The sequence below is a fragment of the Dioscorea cayenensis genome, chromosome 3 (assembly GCF_009730915.1).
Source record: "Dioscorea cayenensis subsp. rotundata cultivar TDr96_F1 chromosome 3, TDr96_F1_v2_PseudoChromosome.rev07_lg8_w22 25.fasta, whole genome shotgun sequence".
Lineage (NCBI taxonomy): Eukaryota > Viridiplantae > Streptophyta > Magnoliopsida > Dioscoreales > Dioscoreaceae > Dioscorea > Dioscorea cayenensis.
The window spans coordinates 3,710,354-3,728,575 of NC_052473.1; the positions used below are offsets into that span (position 1 = coordinate 3,710,354).

Genomic DNA, 18,222 nt, shown 5'->3' on the forward strand with positions numbered 1-18,222 from the left:
ATGCCTGTCTTTTCCAAAGCTGAAAACTCCTCAGACATAGCCAACTGCCACTTAGGGATGCTGGCTTCCTCCTGATAAGTGCTAGGCTTATATACAACACCAGCAGTAGGAAAACCATATCTGTCAGGTGCAGAAATAGTAGTACGTCACGTAGGTCATACCAAGATGTTGAGACAGGTAATAAACAATTAGATGCTACATCAGTGGTACTAGCCGGAGCATCAAGAGTAGGAATGGAGAAGTGAGGATCATGAGGAACTTTAGGCCGACGACGATAGTGAAAAGGATAAGTGTCAAGATTTGAGGATGGAGGTATAACGGAAAGTGGAGCTGATATAACTGAAGATGGAGCTAGAGGTGGAGTAGGAGATGAAGAAGGGACAACAGAAGACTCTATGGTAGGAATCAACTCCAAAGGAGGAAGATGAAGAAACGAAATAGACTCTGTGGAAGAAGGAGAGGAAAAAGGAGGTTGAGTAGCAAAAGATTATAAATAAGGACGACTCTCGTCAAAAGTGACATCATGAGATATTCGAATGCGACGTGCAGAAGGATCATATTAACGATAGCCCTTATGCTCAAGACTATATCCAAGAAAGACACTCAATCGATTGAGTTGTTAACTTGGTACGTTCATGAGGTGCAAGTAAGACATAACAAACACAACCAAAAACTTGATGATCATAACGAGGAGAACTGAGCAAGATTTCTCCAGGATATTTACCCTGAAGAGAAGAGGATGGTTGCATGTTGATGAGATAAACTACTGTGGAAACGGCGTCAGCCCAGAAATGAGCTGGTACAAAAGACGAAATCAAAAGAGTCCGAGCAGTCTCAATCATATGACGATACTTACATTCCGCGATCCCAATTTTGCTGATGAGCACCAGGACAAGAAAGTTGAGGAAGAGTACTCTCAGATGAGAGAAATTGAAGAAAAACAATGGACAGATACTCTCCCTCAAAATTAGAATGAAAAACACGAATGACGGTAGAAAACTGAGTGTGAACCACGCTAGCAAATGACTAATAGATAACAACTGAGATTGATGTTTCATGAAATAGACCCATGTATGTCTAGAGTAATAATTAATGAAAATGACATAATATTTGTGACCACCTTTAGAATTAAAGGGCGCAGGACCCCAAACATCAAAATGAACTAATCAAAAGGACGACTAGACTTAGAAGTGCTGAAAGAATATGGGAGTTGTAGCTGCTTGCCAAGCTTACAACCCAAACAACGAAAACCAGCATCAATAGACACATGACCCAAAAAACCCTGATTAACTAAAGAAGACAAACGTGAGCCACATAAATAACCCAAGCGATGATGCCATTGTGGAAAAATAACAGAAGCAGGAAAGTAGATCCCTGAACATAGAGCGTAAAAGCAGGAACAGTGGAAAGTGTGGGTGTAGTGGAAGGATAAAGAAGAGTCCGCGAGAACCACTACGGCGATGGCCAGTTTCAATCATAGCTTTGGTCCGACAGTCCTACACATAACAAGAAGAATCATCAAACCCAACAAAATAGTGAAGGTTGGTGAGTTGACCAACAAACATAAGATTCATGGACAGCTGAGAAACAAGGAACACATCAGGAATAGTAAATTGAAAAGTAGTAAGAATCCCCTGATGTGTGACAGAACAAGAAGTTCCATCGGCGGTCTGAATATACATACCATCAGGAGAAGGTCTGCAGGATGAAAGCTGAGAACCTTCGGAGATCATGTGAAATGAAGCCCCCGAGTCTAAGACTCAAGAGGAAGCAGTAGTACTTGATGCAGACATTGAAGCAACAGATCCGGATGCACGGACAAGAGTATCAGAAGAAGCCCCGGTAACAACTCCGTAATGAGATCCAGCGGAGCACCTGGCCTGGAACTCAGCAAGCTGCTCAGGATGTAACTTAATGCAGTTCTGAGCACGATGACCTGTCTTCTTGTAGTGGGTGCAGACGATAGCGTCTACAGAATAAGCCTTGATCACTCTAGTCCGTTGAGGAATCGCCAAAACAGTGTGAGATTACCGAAGTAGTAGCAAGAGCTTGAAGGCGTGTCTCCTCGGCAATCAATGATGCAAGTGCTTCAACAAAGATAGGAAGGGGAGTACGTCCAAGAAGCTGAATGCGTACTGGCTTAAACTCGGAGCGGAGGCGCATCACAAACTGGAACATGAGGTTTTATTGCTCATGTTTTTCCTTTTCGGCAAAATTCTTGCAACCAGAGCATTCTGTCGGCAGCATAGCATCTAACTGACTAGATACACGAGTGAAGACCGTTTAGAATTCCTTCACTGATAAATACTATTGTTGAAGACTATGCAAGTTTTGTAGCAATGAGAACCAGTGTGGCTATTGACAAAGCTCATCCTGATGGAAATATCAGTAATCATGCACAAGATACACATGACACGATGATCGGCAACCAGCCAAGACTTGACAACAGCCGCAACAATTTTCTTATTATCGGGAGGATCGTCAATAAAATGAGAAGCAAGAGCAATCGATCGCAAAAGCATGCGTACAGAAAATGCCCACTCACGATAATAATGACCATTAAGCCTAAAATCCGAGTGAAGAAAAGCACCACTGCCAATAACCGGATCAGAGTGGTGAATTGGATTCGCCATGTTTTTTTAACTGCTGCATGTCATTGTGCACCGTCACTGTATGCTTTCACTGTGTCGGCAAGGTGCATTGTCACTGTGCACTTTCACTATGCACCATTACCTTGTGTCAATACTGTACACCGTCACTGTGCTTGTCTCTATGCATGTATCTCCTTGTGGGTGTCTCTTTGTGTTTGTAAAAATTCTTTTAACTGGATTCCAGAAAGATGATTCAAACTCACAAGGATGTGGTCAGCGGCAAGTTGACGACGGCGACTTGATGAAGGTCTGCGAGGAGTCGTGGTGCGGTCGGTGATGGTGACTTGAGAGAGGTTGGCACTGGCAAATCCAGTGCCGGTGGGGGATCTGATCTGAGATGGAGAAGATGTAGATCCGCCGAAGAAGATGGATGAGATTTGACTAAGATGGCCGAATGAAGATAATCGGAGAAGATGAGAGGATCTAGATGGAGAAGATCTAGATCTGCCAAAAAGATAGATATTGGCCGGAAGTTGAGGCCGGAGTTTTTATGAGATGATGACCGGAAGATGACTAGAGTTAAGGCTTCGTCCCACCGATGGCACACCACTAGAGGATCTTACTCGCTATCGCCATATTGTGGGTAGTCCTGTCTATCTTAATGTCACCATGCCTGATATTGCTCATGATGTTCATGTGTTGAGCCAGTTTATTAGTACTCCTGCTTCAGTACACTGCGGTCATTTACTTCGTGTGTTGCGTTATATGAGAGGAACGCATCTCGATGTCTGTTCTATGCCAATCCAGTCCACTTCAGCTTCACGCTTACTCAGATTCCACCTGGGCGAGTGACCCTATTAACTACCGGTCCATCACTGGTTATTACATATTTCTTGGCATTTTTCTTCTTGCATAACAGTCCAAGAAACAGACTGTGGTGTCACGTTCTAGCACTGAGGCGGAACTTTGGGCTCTTGCTACTACCACATCTTAAATTGTATGGCTTCGTTAGTTGTTGGCTAAATTTGGTGTCTCATGTGATACTCCCTTACTCCTCTCTGTAACAACACTGGTGCTATACAGATTGCAATGACCCCGTGAACTATGAATTGACCAAGCATAATGGTGTTGATGTGTTTTTCACATGTTCACATTGTCAGCAATCGACCATTGCTCTTCAGTATGTGCCGTTTGAGTCTCAAGTTGCCGATTTCTTCATTAAGGCCCAGACTCGAGAACAACATCAGTTCCATCTTCTCAAACTCTGTGTCTTAGATCCTCCTAATCCACCTTGAGTTTGAAGGGGGGTGTTAAACATATAAAGCCCAGCCCATTACCATTTAGTCCAATGTATATATATACTTGTAAACAGTGTGACATTGAAAATAGATGATGATTCTCTCCTCATTCTTCTCTTCTAACACATTTTACCAACTTAATAGAAAAAAAATGAAACATACACACAATTCAGTTTAAATTATACTTCCCAAAAAAAGTTTAATATGGATATTCCAAACAGTCTACTCTATTTTGAGTTGAAATGTGCATCACACAATCAAATCAAGCCCTGTACAGGATTGCGTACCTGATCAATGGCTTGGTTAGCTCCAACATCCAACAACTCTGGAGGTCTATCAGCTGTTAGCAACACAAGTGGTACGAAAGAATGGCTAGCCTCCACAACCTGAAATTAGATTTTTAAAAATATGAAAAAATTAAGCACACTAGAACTTTAGACATAAACCTAAAATATTAAGATCTTTAAAAAAAATCACTAAAATTCATTGATTAGGATGCTAAAATCTTCATAGGAGAATAGGTAAAGAAATTCATAGTATTCTCACTGCAGGGAGAAGATTTGACACGGCAGTTCCTGATGATGTTACAACTACTGCTGGTGTACCAGATCCTCGGGCATAGCCAACAGCATGATATGAAAGTGATCGCTCATCAAAGCATGATATACAAGTTGTTTGTGGATGGCGACAAGCAGAAACAGCTAGGGGAGACGATCTTGATCCTGGAGCTATACAGAAATACTAAAGAAAACAAGAAATACAAAGTTACACTCTCAAGTTAGAATATATTAAGCTAACAGAAGAAACTTACTGTCAGGCCAAGTCGAACACACTCTTCGACTATAAGTGATGCCCACACAAAATTGATATTTGCACATGTCATTATCGAACAATTGGTACCAAGATAACCTGTAAACTGACAATGGATAAAAGTAAGGCATCAAAGCTTATTTCCAAATACGAGTACTTTAAAAACAACGGAGCTCAATGAACATAATGCAGAGAATTTTCTATCCATAGCCAAAATTTATTTCTTCAGTATTTTTTTCTCTTTCTATCATCCTTCCATTTACCCACATTCCTTTGCTTTTGCCTCAAAACCAAAAATCAAATTTTCTTCTTACCCGGGATGTTTCAATTGCTATATCAATATGATTGATCTAATCATATAATAGTGACTCTTCCTTGGGATCTTGACAATACAGAGCAATAAGTCAGTTATTTATATGGTTATTAAGCTCATAATAGAATTCAGTCCAGATCCATGTCCATTCTACTGCAGTATCTATTTTAATTGGTAGCTACAAAATTATTTAATTGTACAAATAGGATACGCTCAAATCAGTACACCAGAAAAAAAAATGTTGATAATGTGTCCAAAAAAATAATGCAGACACAAACATACAGCTCGATTACTAATAGAAAGAGTTTCTGAAAGCCTCAAGGAGTGGTAATAATTTGAAAAATCTTCCTGCAAAAGAATTAAAAAAAATATGTCAAAAGCAAAATTAGTACAAATTTAAAATGCAAAAACCCAAGTGAATGAAGCGCAAGCGGCTTATTGGAGAAAAAAGAGCAAGTGGAAGAGAATAAGGGCTATCACTAATTTAACGCACGTAAGTACCATTGCCTAATGAAAACTATCATAGGAAAATTAACAAAATGAAAATATACCTGTTCAAAACAAGAGCCACAAGCTATTGACTGTGCAAGAGACTCAGCAGTCAAGGACACCTTAAAACATAGGAAAATTAAATCAAGTCAGGTTCAAACATTCAACCAAGAAGAGAAATAAAAAAATATCTTAAAAAAAATCAGTAATTGAAAACACAATAGTATAATATCAACAACCACAACCCATGATCAAATGTTGGCTAAAGCGTTGGAAGTAAATAACCATTTAAACTTCGGCATGATGTTCATAACTCATCTTTCTTCTTTCCAGTAAGCTACCAACCACAAACATCACTTATGGATTATGATACAGATCATAAGCCTTGGCTCCCTTGTAAATATCCTATTCAATTTGGCCCACAGAGGGCACGTAAATTCACCTCCAGCATTTAATTACACTCAACTGGAGCCTACTAGAACAAAAGCACCTACTAGAAAAGTTTAAGTAAAAGCTACACAAATCAATTGGGAAATCTAAGATGAGAACCAAATAGTATTGCATATGGTATTTGATACACATCATAGTTTACACATGGGACTAATGGTCACCAGATCTTAATAAGTGTGGTCAATAATCAAAAGATCTAAAGATGCCTGAACTATAGCATTAGATCTGAAGAAGCCTGAACTATAGTTGATTAACCTTAAAAATATAAAACCACTGCCATTTTATCAAAATAAGAAATATTCATGCCAAAACAAAGGAACTATTTCTATTAAACCACCACCATTTAATAATACTTCAAAAGATGGATAATAACAGAGGATAAAAGAATGAACTTAACAGGAGTAATGATATGAAAAAGAAATTTAGCAACTGTTATGTGATAGAGGAGGAAGAAATGGAGTGACTGAAGCTGAAGAACTGAAACATGGGATCAAGAACAAAATTTCAAATATAATCAGAGAGTCAAACACAATCCCCTGTAGATGCAGCAAATATGAGCTGTGGATGGATTATGAGAAAAATAAGTTTTCATCTAGAAAACTAAATGTTTCTTGTCATGTTGCAATATATCACCAAATAAAACTGAAACAAAATTTTTTAAAACAAAACTAAGATATAAAAGCTGAGTTATTAGAAATATTAGTACCAGCTGACCATCTTTGATATCCTTCGCATGTGATGACCATCCAAGAACCTGGTTGAACCATGAGTCGGAGTGTTTGCTGAATGGCAAAATTTCATGGATGACCTGAAAGTGAAGACGGTCATATACAAATAACATAGAAGTTGAAAGCACCACAAGTACTTTTACAAGCTCTAAGCCTTGGAGTTCAGGAGGTACACAAGGCTCAAAAATAAGTTATGACTTTTAATAGCTGATATCAATATTACTAGAAGGTATGGCAAGATGAGAAAGAAAGCATGTAAAATCAAATAACTGATAGAGCCATGTACAAGATCTCATCAAAGTAATTTGTTTTTTACTTTTCACCAAAACAGAATTTGCAAGTTAAAACCAGATTACAACTTTTTGATGTAGTGCAGGGTCGATAAACACATGCTTTAATCTCCGACACACCAGTGGGTAGGATTTCAAAGACTAAAACATATAACTCTCCAACTAATTTTGAAAAATTATCTCACAACGATCCCTCCAAAGAATTAGAATAACAATGCCATAAGTCCCCAAAAAAGTAGGTACATTGATTAAAATAATTTTAGAGGCAAGCCCAACATATTATCTAGACTTAATTCAACTCAGAAGTGCTTAAAAGGATAAGAAAGGCCTATATAATCAAACTTATTTTAACTAGTACATCAGAAACAAAACAAACAGCCTAAGCTCTAATATCACGTTAGGTGATAAGTACTAAAGTTATGGTATATTTCTAATAAAGTTAGGTTTTACTTCTTAGTTGACCATGCATCTCACACCCCCATGTTTTTCAATTGAATTTCACTCTTTTAGTTGAAGTTACTACTCTTCATCATTCATCAGTTTGCATGCAGATAAATGGAGTTCAGATTTTATTCAAGAACGAAGAAAAGAAAAAATAAATAAAGGACAACAAAGAAAGATCCAACAAGAAACATGGGTGACCCGTGGTAGCGGCCACATCCATGCATCACGGTGCAAAAATTTAGAAGCATGATCCACCAATGCTAGCTAACATGGCCATGCATCTTTGCCGCCATCTAAACTCTAATCGAACCCTCCTCGGCCAAGAAAAGAATTATTTTTTTTTTATCATCAGACGCTACGGTTGCAAAAGTGGGAGAGAAACCTTTTTCACCAAGACTTGTAAGGTTGAAGAACAAGCCAAAAAGAGATAGATCCAAAAATTAAGGGTTTCCATCGATCAACAAGCAAACCGAGCAACACTTTTGTTTGATTTAATTTTTTGGATGTTTTATGCTTGTGAATGTGATGGATCCAATATTTGCATGATCACAGACACCAAAAGAAGGGTTGAAAGGTGAACTATCATGTTGGGAACCTTGAGATTAAATCTAAAACCCTAGATTCGGATTTCTTGAGGATTAAAGATTATCATGAAGCTTAAAAGATGTAATTACATTCAATTACCATGAAAGTAGAAGTTGCTCTAAGTTAGATAGATACCTTGCTATATTTAGAAAGGAAATGCGAAGTACCTCAAGATTAGTCATCTTCAAACGAGTAAGTATACAAGAAGAAGTCGGTATATGATCTTTTGTTTATCATTGTGGTGAAACCCTCATCTTAGAAGCCCTTGATATTTGAAGTTTTACCTCCTTGCCATTGCTAGCCATAGTTTCGTAGCTTTAGTTTTAATTAATTACAGTTCTATCCAATTTCTTTATTTATTCTTTAATTAGTCTAGATAACCTCTAGTTGCAAAAAAGTAGTACTCAACAGCAGAGTCCTCGTACACTTGCAATAGCATCATTAGGTGCAGTCTAAAACAAGCAAAAAAACTATTGAAAGAGAAATATGTAATCTGAGAAACGAAGAGTCTTTCTCACTCAATAGAACTAAGGCACACTCAATAGAATTAGGGTTTTTGAAACTTAAACTCAAAGGCATTATTGCCCATATACTCCAAATATATATTATAACTCTACAAATAATAGAAAACAACCAACTAAGTTCTTCAATCATCAAAATCAAACATATTTATTACACTAATACTTGGTCCTTTCTACAAATCAAAGAGAAATATCAAATATAGCAACTTCCTATCATCGACAACCTTATTTTTAGTAAGACGACAAATCCTAACTACATATTTATTACTGTTGGAAATATAGTACCACATCGGTTGTGTGATAGAAGTGTAATGGGTTTATATATAGGTATAGGGGCTGAGTCACTAAGTCTTGAGACTTTTTGGTGTAAGACCCCTAAGCCCATATAGGGCCCACTAGTACCCAAATATAAAATCCAACATGGTATCAGAGAAATATAGTAGAGCCCAATATATATATTATAAAAAAAAGACCTCTGAGACACAAGTGGTGTACAAGTCCATGTGAGTAGGACCTCTGAGACACAAGTAGTGTACAAGTCCATGTGTGTAGGACCTCTGAGACACAAAGTAGTGTACAAGTCCTGATAAACAGACCTCTGGTGTACAAGTCTGAGCAAGTTCGACCGAGCTGAACTTGAGGGAGGGTGTTGAAAATATAATACCACATCGGTTGTGTGATAGAAGTGTAATGGGTTTATATATAGGTATAGGGGTTGAGCCACTATGTCTTGAGACTTTTTGGTGTAAGACCCCTATGCCCATATAGAGCCCATATAGGGCCCACTAGTACCCAAATATAAAATCTAACAATTACACTAATACAGTGGTGTACTGATTTGGATAATGAGTTTGATGATGAGATATTGTCAAGTAAAAGTGAAGAAATCCAAGAGGATCAAGCACTTTCAAGTAAGGTTTCAAAGGAAAGCCATGTGACTAAAGAAAAGGGAAAGATGCCAAGTAATGAAATTGACTCATGTAAGTTTGAAACTCTAAATCTTAAACTGTATAATTTTTTTCCTATCTACTTTTTCATAGTCCAAGACTTTAATTTTAACATTTTTGGAATTTTTATTTATTTATTTATTTATTTATATTGTGTAGGCTTTATTGTTGTGTTCAATTATCCTACTCCTACATGTATTATCCTATTCCTACATGTGTGATGGTCAAGAGTCAGGACTCAATCAAGATTATGTAACAACTTTTGCTTCTAGAATATTAAACTTTTGAACCTTGAAGTATGACTTATGTTGCAGACTTTTATTTTGTTTCTAGAATAAGTTTTGAACCTTGAAGTATGGCAAATGGCATATGTTGTAGCCTTTGTTTTTTAAATATTTGAAGTTTTGAACTTTTAAATATTATGATAATATTAATGCAAGGAAGTGAACATGTTATTAAACTTTTATGTTTTATCTTATTATCTTAAACTTTTATATCAATTTTAAAACTTATGAAATATTATGGCTAGAATTAGCATTTTGTGGTGTTTTGTTTCAACTTTTATGTTAACTAAATCAACTCAAACTTTATTCATACAAACATTTTTTACATGTTACAAACGTTTTGCAAAATATGTAGTATATAATGTTTACAATCCTAAAAATATTCTAGAGCATACCACGACCAGAAACATCGTACCAATTAAGCCTACCCACTTCGAACTATGCTCCCGTTTTCGTATCATGCACTGAGACGTACCCCGTTCCTAGTAACATTGATCCTATTCTCTATTTAGGCCACTTCCTTTGTAAGTGAATCATTTTAAAATTAAAGTAATACATATTACTCCAGCTGAAGTTTAAATTTAGAGTAATACATATTACTCCAAATAAGATTTAGCAATAACTTCTCTTGTAGTATTACTTTTCCAACAAAATACAGTCAACAAGTTAAATCCAAATGACACATGTAAATGACAATTAAACCTTTGCAAGTATGACAAGCTTAAGCCACCAAACAATGAGATGGAATTAATGACTCATTTAATTTGAATCTTTATAAATATGAAACAACTTTGTTTAGGAGTTTGGTTGGAGGATTATGTTAAGAAATAGGGATAAATGGCTTCCCATGGATGAGTTCTGATAGATTTTATATTTACATGAGTGGGTCGTACTAAATGGTTGGACTATGATAATTCCAATGAAGGCCAGAGTACCAAGAACCTCAAGGTTATTAGTGTGACACCATTTGAACTATATAATCCCATTGCACTTTTTAGGTTTTATCCAATGTGGGGCTATTGTCTCACTCTATCATTCCAACATTCCCCTCAAGTTCAACTAATTACATGTTCAGTTGCAACTTGCCATTTTTGGTCTTGGACTATATAAGCCCATTACATTTTTTTAATTTTTATCCGATGTGGGACTATTGTCTCACTCTATCATTCCAACATCCCTCCTTCAAGTTCAACTGGTTACATGTTCAATTGCAACTTGCCATTTGTTGTCTTAGACTATATATACCCATTACATTTTTTTAATTTTTATCTAATGTGGGACTATTGTCTCTCTCTATCATTCCAACATCCCCCCTCAAGTTCAACTGGTTACATGTTCAGTTGCAACTTGTCATTTATTGTCTTGGACTTGTACATCAAGCTTTTGAATCTCAGAAACCCTTTTTTTTCTGCTTGGACTTATACCCTTTTTACTAGGCATGAGTCTTGGCGATCCTGTCTTTTTATTAATATTATAATTAGCATGAAAGAGGTTTTTTTTTTCTACTAGGCCTTGAATCTTTTCCTTGGGCTGTTAAGCTTAATAGGCTCTGACACACTCTGACACCATGATAGATTTTAGATTTGCATCACTACACCATAGTAAATGGTTGGGCTATGATAATTGAAATGAAGACCAATGTACCATAAACCTCAAAGTTATTAGAGTGTCCCCACTTGAACTATATAACCCATTACACTTTTTAGTTTTTATCCAATGTGGGACTATTGTCTCACTCTATCATTCCAACAAGTAAACTGCAAATCATGCCATGTCAATCGTCCTGCTTATGCCGAAACAACCTATAAATGGGCCTGTACATCTCAGCTTAGCACCACATACTAATATCATAGGCAGATAGAGCTTTCCCGTTGGGCTATGATAATTGAAATGAAGACCAATGTACCATAAACCTCAAAGTTATTAGAGTGTCCCCACTTGAACTATATAACCCATTACACTTTTTAGTTTTTATCCAATGTGGGACTATTGTCTCACTCTATCATTCCAACAAGTAAACTGCAAATCATGCCATGTCAATCGTCCTGCTTATGCCGAAACAACCTATAAATGGGCCTGTACATCTCAGCTTAGCACCACATACTAATATCATAGGCAGATAGAGCTTTCCCCTCCCCCTTCCCCCCCCTTTTTTTTTACTTGTGTCAAGCAGCCAGAGCAATTTGATACCTCTACTCTAATGACATTAATAAACCCAGGTAACGAGAGAAAAAATAAATAAATGAATAAATAAATCCAACCCTATCTAGCTTCTGATTTACAACACCAATAATCAACGAAAAACTTTTCATTCAGGACGTAGTTGATCCCAATAAGCTTTTGGATCAAGGAGCAAATGCAATCCTGGATGTTCAATTTCCATTGTAGTATGCTAATAAGAGATGGCAAAGAAATCAAACTAAAGTACAATTTTTTTAATTTGAAGAAGATCATTGTTGGGAAAACAAAAAATTAAAAATAATGTTTGGGTGTTCCAGTCTAAAAGTCTAAATCTTTTGTTTTCACAAATCTCTAACTGTCAAGGTTTCGACTTCAAATGCCACTCTTTAGAAGCGGTAGTCTAAACAATCAACTTATTTCCTACCAACACCAAAATCATATGGAGCACAAAACAATTAGGATGGAGTTTCCAAATGATTATTAGTGTTTTTCAAAACAAAAATAGTGACTAACAAATTATAGTTACATAGATTCTACATGCAAATATAAGATAGCAAAGAAATACTTATTAGAAATGTCATAAAACTGATCTCTTATTCCACATCCTCTCCATGGAATGTTACAAGATATATAAGCCCAGACAACTAATTAGATAAGAAATCAAACTCAACTAACATAAAGATATTGTTAAGGATAATATAAAATCAAATTGCTAACTTTAACACTGTTGCCTCAAGCTTGAGAGTAGACATCATACAATCCAAGCTAGTTGAATAGAAAAGTAAAACATTACAGAAACTAATGCTTTCCAAACATACCTGATTGAGATATAGTTCCAGAGACTGTAATGCTTTCCCAAATGTGTAAGATAAGTGCCCATCCCAAACTATAGTTGATGCCAATAATGAGTAACTCCCTAACTCACTCAACTCTATCTGTTAGAGTAATAATTCATTTCAAAAAGGCATAATCCATAGACACAATATATTAAACAAACAATAAAATCTTAATTACTAAATTACTGAAACACAGTCAAACAATTTTAATGTAGGTAGGCAATCTCACATGGTGTACATGGAACATGTCTTGTTACACTTTAAAAAAGAGAGAGATATCAAACAGCAAAGATGCAAACTAAAAAATCTGTTTTTGGATCACATATTCAGAATGTGCTCAGTTAAGGGTCGAGATAATGGGTTAAAAGTTTGGTCGTGGGAGTTGCCCATACTTTTAATTAATTAATTAATACTAATCAAAATATAAATCTTAAGACTAAAAATTTTCTTTCCTAATTAGCATTACTTTAGAAGAATTAATAACCAAATATATTTAGTTAAATAATTAAATATTGCATAGAAGGTCAGTGTGATACTCTTGGATGTTTGTTTGGTGCCCTAAATTACTCTAAGTTATGCCAAGATATAGCCAAAAACCAATCACACACTAAAAAGATTGTAACATTAGGTTCAACATTCCCATGTATCTAATGATGTCTGTGGAAATTACATTAGATAAATTGAATCTGAAGTAATTCCTAATAGTTGGTAATTGTTAGGTCTGCCTCAAGTCTAAGACAACCCAAGAAGAGAATCCAGGGCTGCAGCACCCAGCCCCTAAATAGGTAGCCCAAGGTTAGGATGACAGATTTGTTTGGGATGGGCACTAAACGGAGCTTAGAACCAAGAACCAAAGGCAATAACAATAGGCTCCAGATGTTAGAGTGCCAAACATGTTTCAGCCCAATAAAGGGTTTTTTTGCTGGAAAAGAAGGAAAGGTTTCACAACCAAACTAAAGCAATGGGGTTGATCATTAGTAAAAGTTTTTGAGGAAAAACATTTTCTGCATATATACCCTTTGACAACATATCCTATATATATAGGGATAAGATACAACAAGTAACTCTACAAGTAAGGAAGAAAATAATCATCTCCTAAAATATGATCACAAAATCAGGAATAGCCTAAAACCTCGCTAATTGAATCCTCCAAGAATAGAAATCTTCCTACACTCCCCCTCGAGCTGGAGCATATATGCTTATTATGCCATGCTTGCTAACTACACCAATGTTACCAGGAACAGGGTACACCTTGGTACGTGGTAAGGAAATGGGAACGTGAATCGCAGTTTATAAAAAATTAATGGTACAAAGGGGGTATACTTCATCGGTACGATGTTCCGGATCATGGTACGGTTCACAATACTTTTCGAATAGTTGATAGCATATTTTGTAAAATCTTGGTAAAAAGTAAACAAGTTTTTTATGAATAATGTTTCAGACTTTCAATTGATTTAATTAAAATGAACATTGAAACAAAACATCATAGAATGCTCATTTCATAAGTTTGAAAATTAATCTAAAGGTAAATAAAACATTTCACTGGTTTCTAAAGTTTTACAAAGATTATCTTTAAAATCAGAATTCAGAATCCACATTTTGTAGCAAATTATGCAAAACTAAAGGCATTAATATACTTGAGATGAGATTTGACCATTAGCCTATCATCCATTTCACAATTACAACATGCCAACAAGTTGAGAACGATTTAGCTGCTTACAAATTGTTCTTGAATTTAAACTTTTCTGGAATTTGAACTAATGATATTAATTATTAAACTTCAATCCTGCTCATTACACCACATTAACAATATAAGAATGCTTCAAAATCCAAAACTTCAAATGGTCTAAAAACAGAAGCTTCAACATAAATCATAATTCAAGGTTCATTACTGCAACATTTCAAAAATTTTAAACAAAAGATGCAACATACATAAGTCATGAAGTAAAAGTTACAACATACATAATTCAAGATTTCAAGGTTCATACTGTTAGCAGAATTGGCTGATTTCTGATTGATTGCTGATTTTATGTCTATTAGCAGATTTGGCTAATTTCTGATTGATTGCTGATTTTAGACATGCAGGATATTAGGCATTGCAATTAGCCATTTATAACCAACAGATTTTGTGTTGTAAATTATACTTTCCATAATTATAATGTGAACAGAATCAATTTGTAATTTGTATATAAGTGGAGTTCTCCACCAAGAAATGACACACCATTTTTCTCCAAAGTTTTCTCGAGTTAATCAAAGTTTATCATGGTATCAGAGCTACAGTTTTGAAATTTTGTTTCTTTTGTTCTCCATAGCCCTAGTTCAATTTTTTTGTTATTAGTTATCTTGATCAAGTTCTCGTAGCCTCATGTATTCAAAAAAGTATGACTCTTTCTTGATCCGTTTTAATGGCAAAAACTTTTCAGCAGGGCATTCCATTTCAAGATATTAGTTAAAGGTAAAGATCTATGGGGCCACATTGATGGAAGCAAACCAGCTCCCGACAAAAACAAAGATGACTTTGTCAACTGGGAGGTTAAAGATGCTCAGATCATGGCATGGATTTTACGATCTATCGAACCTAATATTATCTTGAATCTTCGACCTTATCAAACTGCAGTTGAGATGTGGACTTACTTGAAGAAAGTGTATAGTCAGCAAAATGCCGCTCATAAATTCCAGCTAGAGCATGAATTAGCCAATCTACAGCAGAACAATCTCTATTTCTGATTTTTATTCTGATTTTATGAATTTTTGGGCTGAATATACTGATATCATCTATGCTTCCTTATCTCAGCAAGGTCTTAGTGCAGTTCAATCTGTCCATGAAATTACAAAAAGAGATCAGTTTCTTATGAAATTAGGATCTGAATTTGAAGGTGCCAGGTCTAATCTTATGAATCGAGATCCAGTTTCTTCCTTGGATGCATGTCTTAATGAGTTATTTCGGGAAGAGCAACGACTTCTTACTCAAGCAGCCATGGAACAACAAAAATCCAGCTCCGCTTCATTGGCTTATGCAGCGGACAGTAAGACAAGAGGAAGAGACATCAGTAATATCCAATGTTTTTGTTGCAAGGGATTTGGCCATTATGCTTCAAATTGTTCCAAAAAATTCTGCAATTATTGCAAAAAGGACGGCCATATTATCAAAGAGTGCCCTACTCGACCTCCTAAGAGATCTCCATCAGCATACATTGCCTCAGTTGGTTCTTCTAGTATTAGTGGTTCTGTGGATGCAGCTACCCTAACACAAAATGCTCCTGCTCTTGTTCAAACTATTACCCCTGAAATAATCCAACAGATGATTATCTCTGCGTTCTCTGCTTTAGGACTCTCAGGTAATCCCTCTTCTACATCTACTTGGTATTGTGATTCTAGGGCATCCAATCATATAACCAATAATGATCAATTTCTAACCAATGTACATAAATATTATGGAAACCTTGAGATTTATACTGTAGATGGCAACCGCTTACCTATAACATCCACCGGTGATATTTCTTCCTCTTTAACTAATGTTCTTGTCTCTCCTAATCTTGCCACTAGGCTTGTTTCAGTTGGTCAATTGGTTGACAATAATTGTAAAGTAGAATTTTCTAAATATGGATGTGTTGTGCAGGATCAAGAGTCAGGGAAGATGATTACAAGGGGGCCTAAAGTAGGACGTGTTTTTCCCCTCAAATTTCCTTTCTCTTCATATCCGACATCTTCCTTTGTCACTTGCGATTTTGCAGATGTTGATTACCAAGTATGGCATAAACGTCTTGGGCATCCAAACCCTAATGTTCTTCATAATTTGCTAAATTCTGGTTTACTTGGAAATAAAAAGTCACTTTCTTTTAGTGCTATCCAATTTGATTGCAATTCTTGTAAACTTGGTAAAAGTAAAACTTTGCCTTTTCCTACTCACACCCCTAAAATAGTTCAACCTTTTGAAATGATCCATAGTGATTTGTGGGGTATGGCACCAGTTACTTCTCATGCTAATTACAAGTATTTTGTTACTTTTATTGATGACTATAGCCACTTCACTTGGATATATTTTTTACACTCTAAAAATGAAATATTTTCTGCCTTCAAATCTTTCCATGCATATGTCCAAACCCAATTTTCAGCCAAAATTAAAATTCTTCGTTCCGACAATGGGGGTGAATATATACCTCATTTGTTTCAGCAGTTTCTACAATCTAATGGAATAATTTCTCAAAGGTCATGTCCCTCAACCCCACAACAAAATGGGGTAGCTGAACGGAAAAACCGTCACCTTCTTGATGTTGTCCGCACTCTTTTATTAGAATCATCTGTTCCCACCCGGTTTTGGTGTGAAGCTCTCTCCACTGCTGTCCACCTTATTAATAGATTGCCTTCTTCTTCACTAAATAATGTTGTTCCTTTCACTCGGTTATTTGGCCATGCTCCCAATTATTCTAACCTTCTTACCTTTGGTTGTGTATGTTATGTTCATCTTCCTACACATAAACGCACAAAACTCACTGCTTAATCTGTTAACTGTGCTTTTCTTGGATATGCTATACATCAAAAAGGTTTTCTTTGTTATGATCCCAACTTGCGTCGCATTCGGATTTCTAGAAATGTAATTTTTTTGGAAAATCAATATTTTTTCTCTCTCATCAAGATCCTCTTTCTCCTTCATTTTCTGTGCTACCTTTGTTTACTATCTCTCCAGCAGATCCCAAATCTTCTAAACCACTTTTGGTTTATCAAAGACGTCCTACTACAAAGCCTCCTGAAGATCATTCCCTTATTGTTGATTCTACTACAACAACTGCACCTGCTCCACTTAGACATAGCTCTCGGGTTAGTAAACCTCCAGATAGGTATGGTTTCTCAAATCCCACAGCCTTGACAGCCACCTTGTCTTCTACACCCATTCCCTCATCTTACAAACAGGCAATAGAGCATGAGTGTTGGCGGAAAGCTATTGAAGCAGAACTTCTTGCACTTGAAGAGAATCAGACTTGGGAGGTTGTATCACTTCCTCCATCTGTGAAACCTCTAGGCAGTAAATTTGTGTTCTCTATCAAGCTTCGATCCGATGGATCTATAGAGCGTTACAAGGCTCGGTTGGTGGTTCTTGGAAATAAGCAACAATATGGTCTAGACTATGAAGAAACCTTTACACCGGTGGCCAAAATGACCTTTGTCCGAACCATCTTGCTGCATCTCAATCTTGGACTTTACTTCAAATGGATGTCAAGAATGCGTTTTTGCATGGTGATCTCAAAGAAAAAGTTTACATAAAACTTCCGTATGGTATGTCTACTTCTTCTCCTGGTGTTGTTTGCAAACTAAAACGTTCTTTATATGGCTTGAAACAAGCACCACGCGTATGGTTTGAAAAAGTTTCGATCTACTCTCCTTGGGTCTTCTTTTACTCAGAGTCGATATGACTCATCTCTGTTTCTTCAACACACAAGCAAAGGCATAGTTGTCC

At 36.3% G+C, this 18,222-nt stretch overlaps 1 protein-coding gene across 5 annotated transcripts in view; it reads right to left on the reverse strand.

Annotated features, from left to right (window-relative positions):
- Positions 1-18,222, reverse strand: part of LOC120252843 (protein PHYLLO, chloroplastic) — a 95,270-nt gene that overhangs the window by 49,275 nt on the left and 27,773 nt on the right. For 4 of the 5 annotated variants that reach the window (XM_039261036.1, XM_039261032.1, XM_039261044.1 and 1 more), the window contains 7 exons: positions 12,750-12,866; positions 6,658-6,759; positions 5,564-5,623; positions 5,295-5,360; positions 4,701-4,805; positions 4,436-4,630; positions 4,177-4,275 (listed from right to left, as the gene is read on the reverse strand). In XM_039261036.1, the coding sequence (XP_039116970.1) occupies positions 4,177-4,275; positions 4,436-4,630; positions 4,701-4,805; positions 5,295-5,360; positions 5,564-5,623; positions 6,658-6,759; positions 12,750-12,866 (744 nt within the window). Of the gene's footprint in view, positions 1-4,176; positions 4,276-4,435; positions 4,631-4,700; positions 4,806-5,294; positions 5,361-5,563; positions 5,624-6,657; positions 6,760-12,749; positions 12,867-18,222 lie in introns of those variants that run through there. The other variant, XM_039261060.1, reaches the window with a different exon arrangement.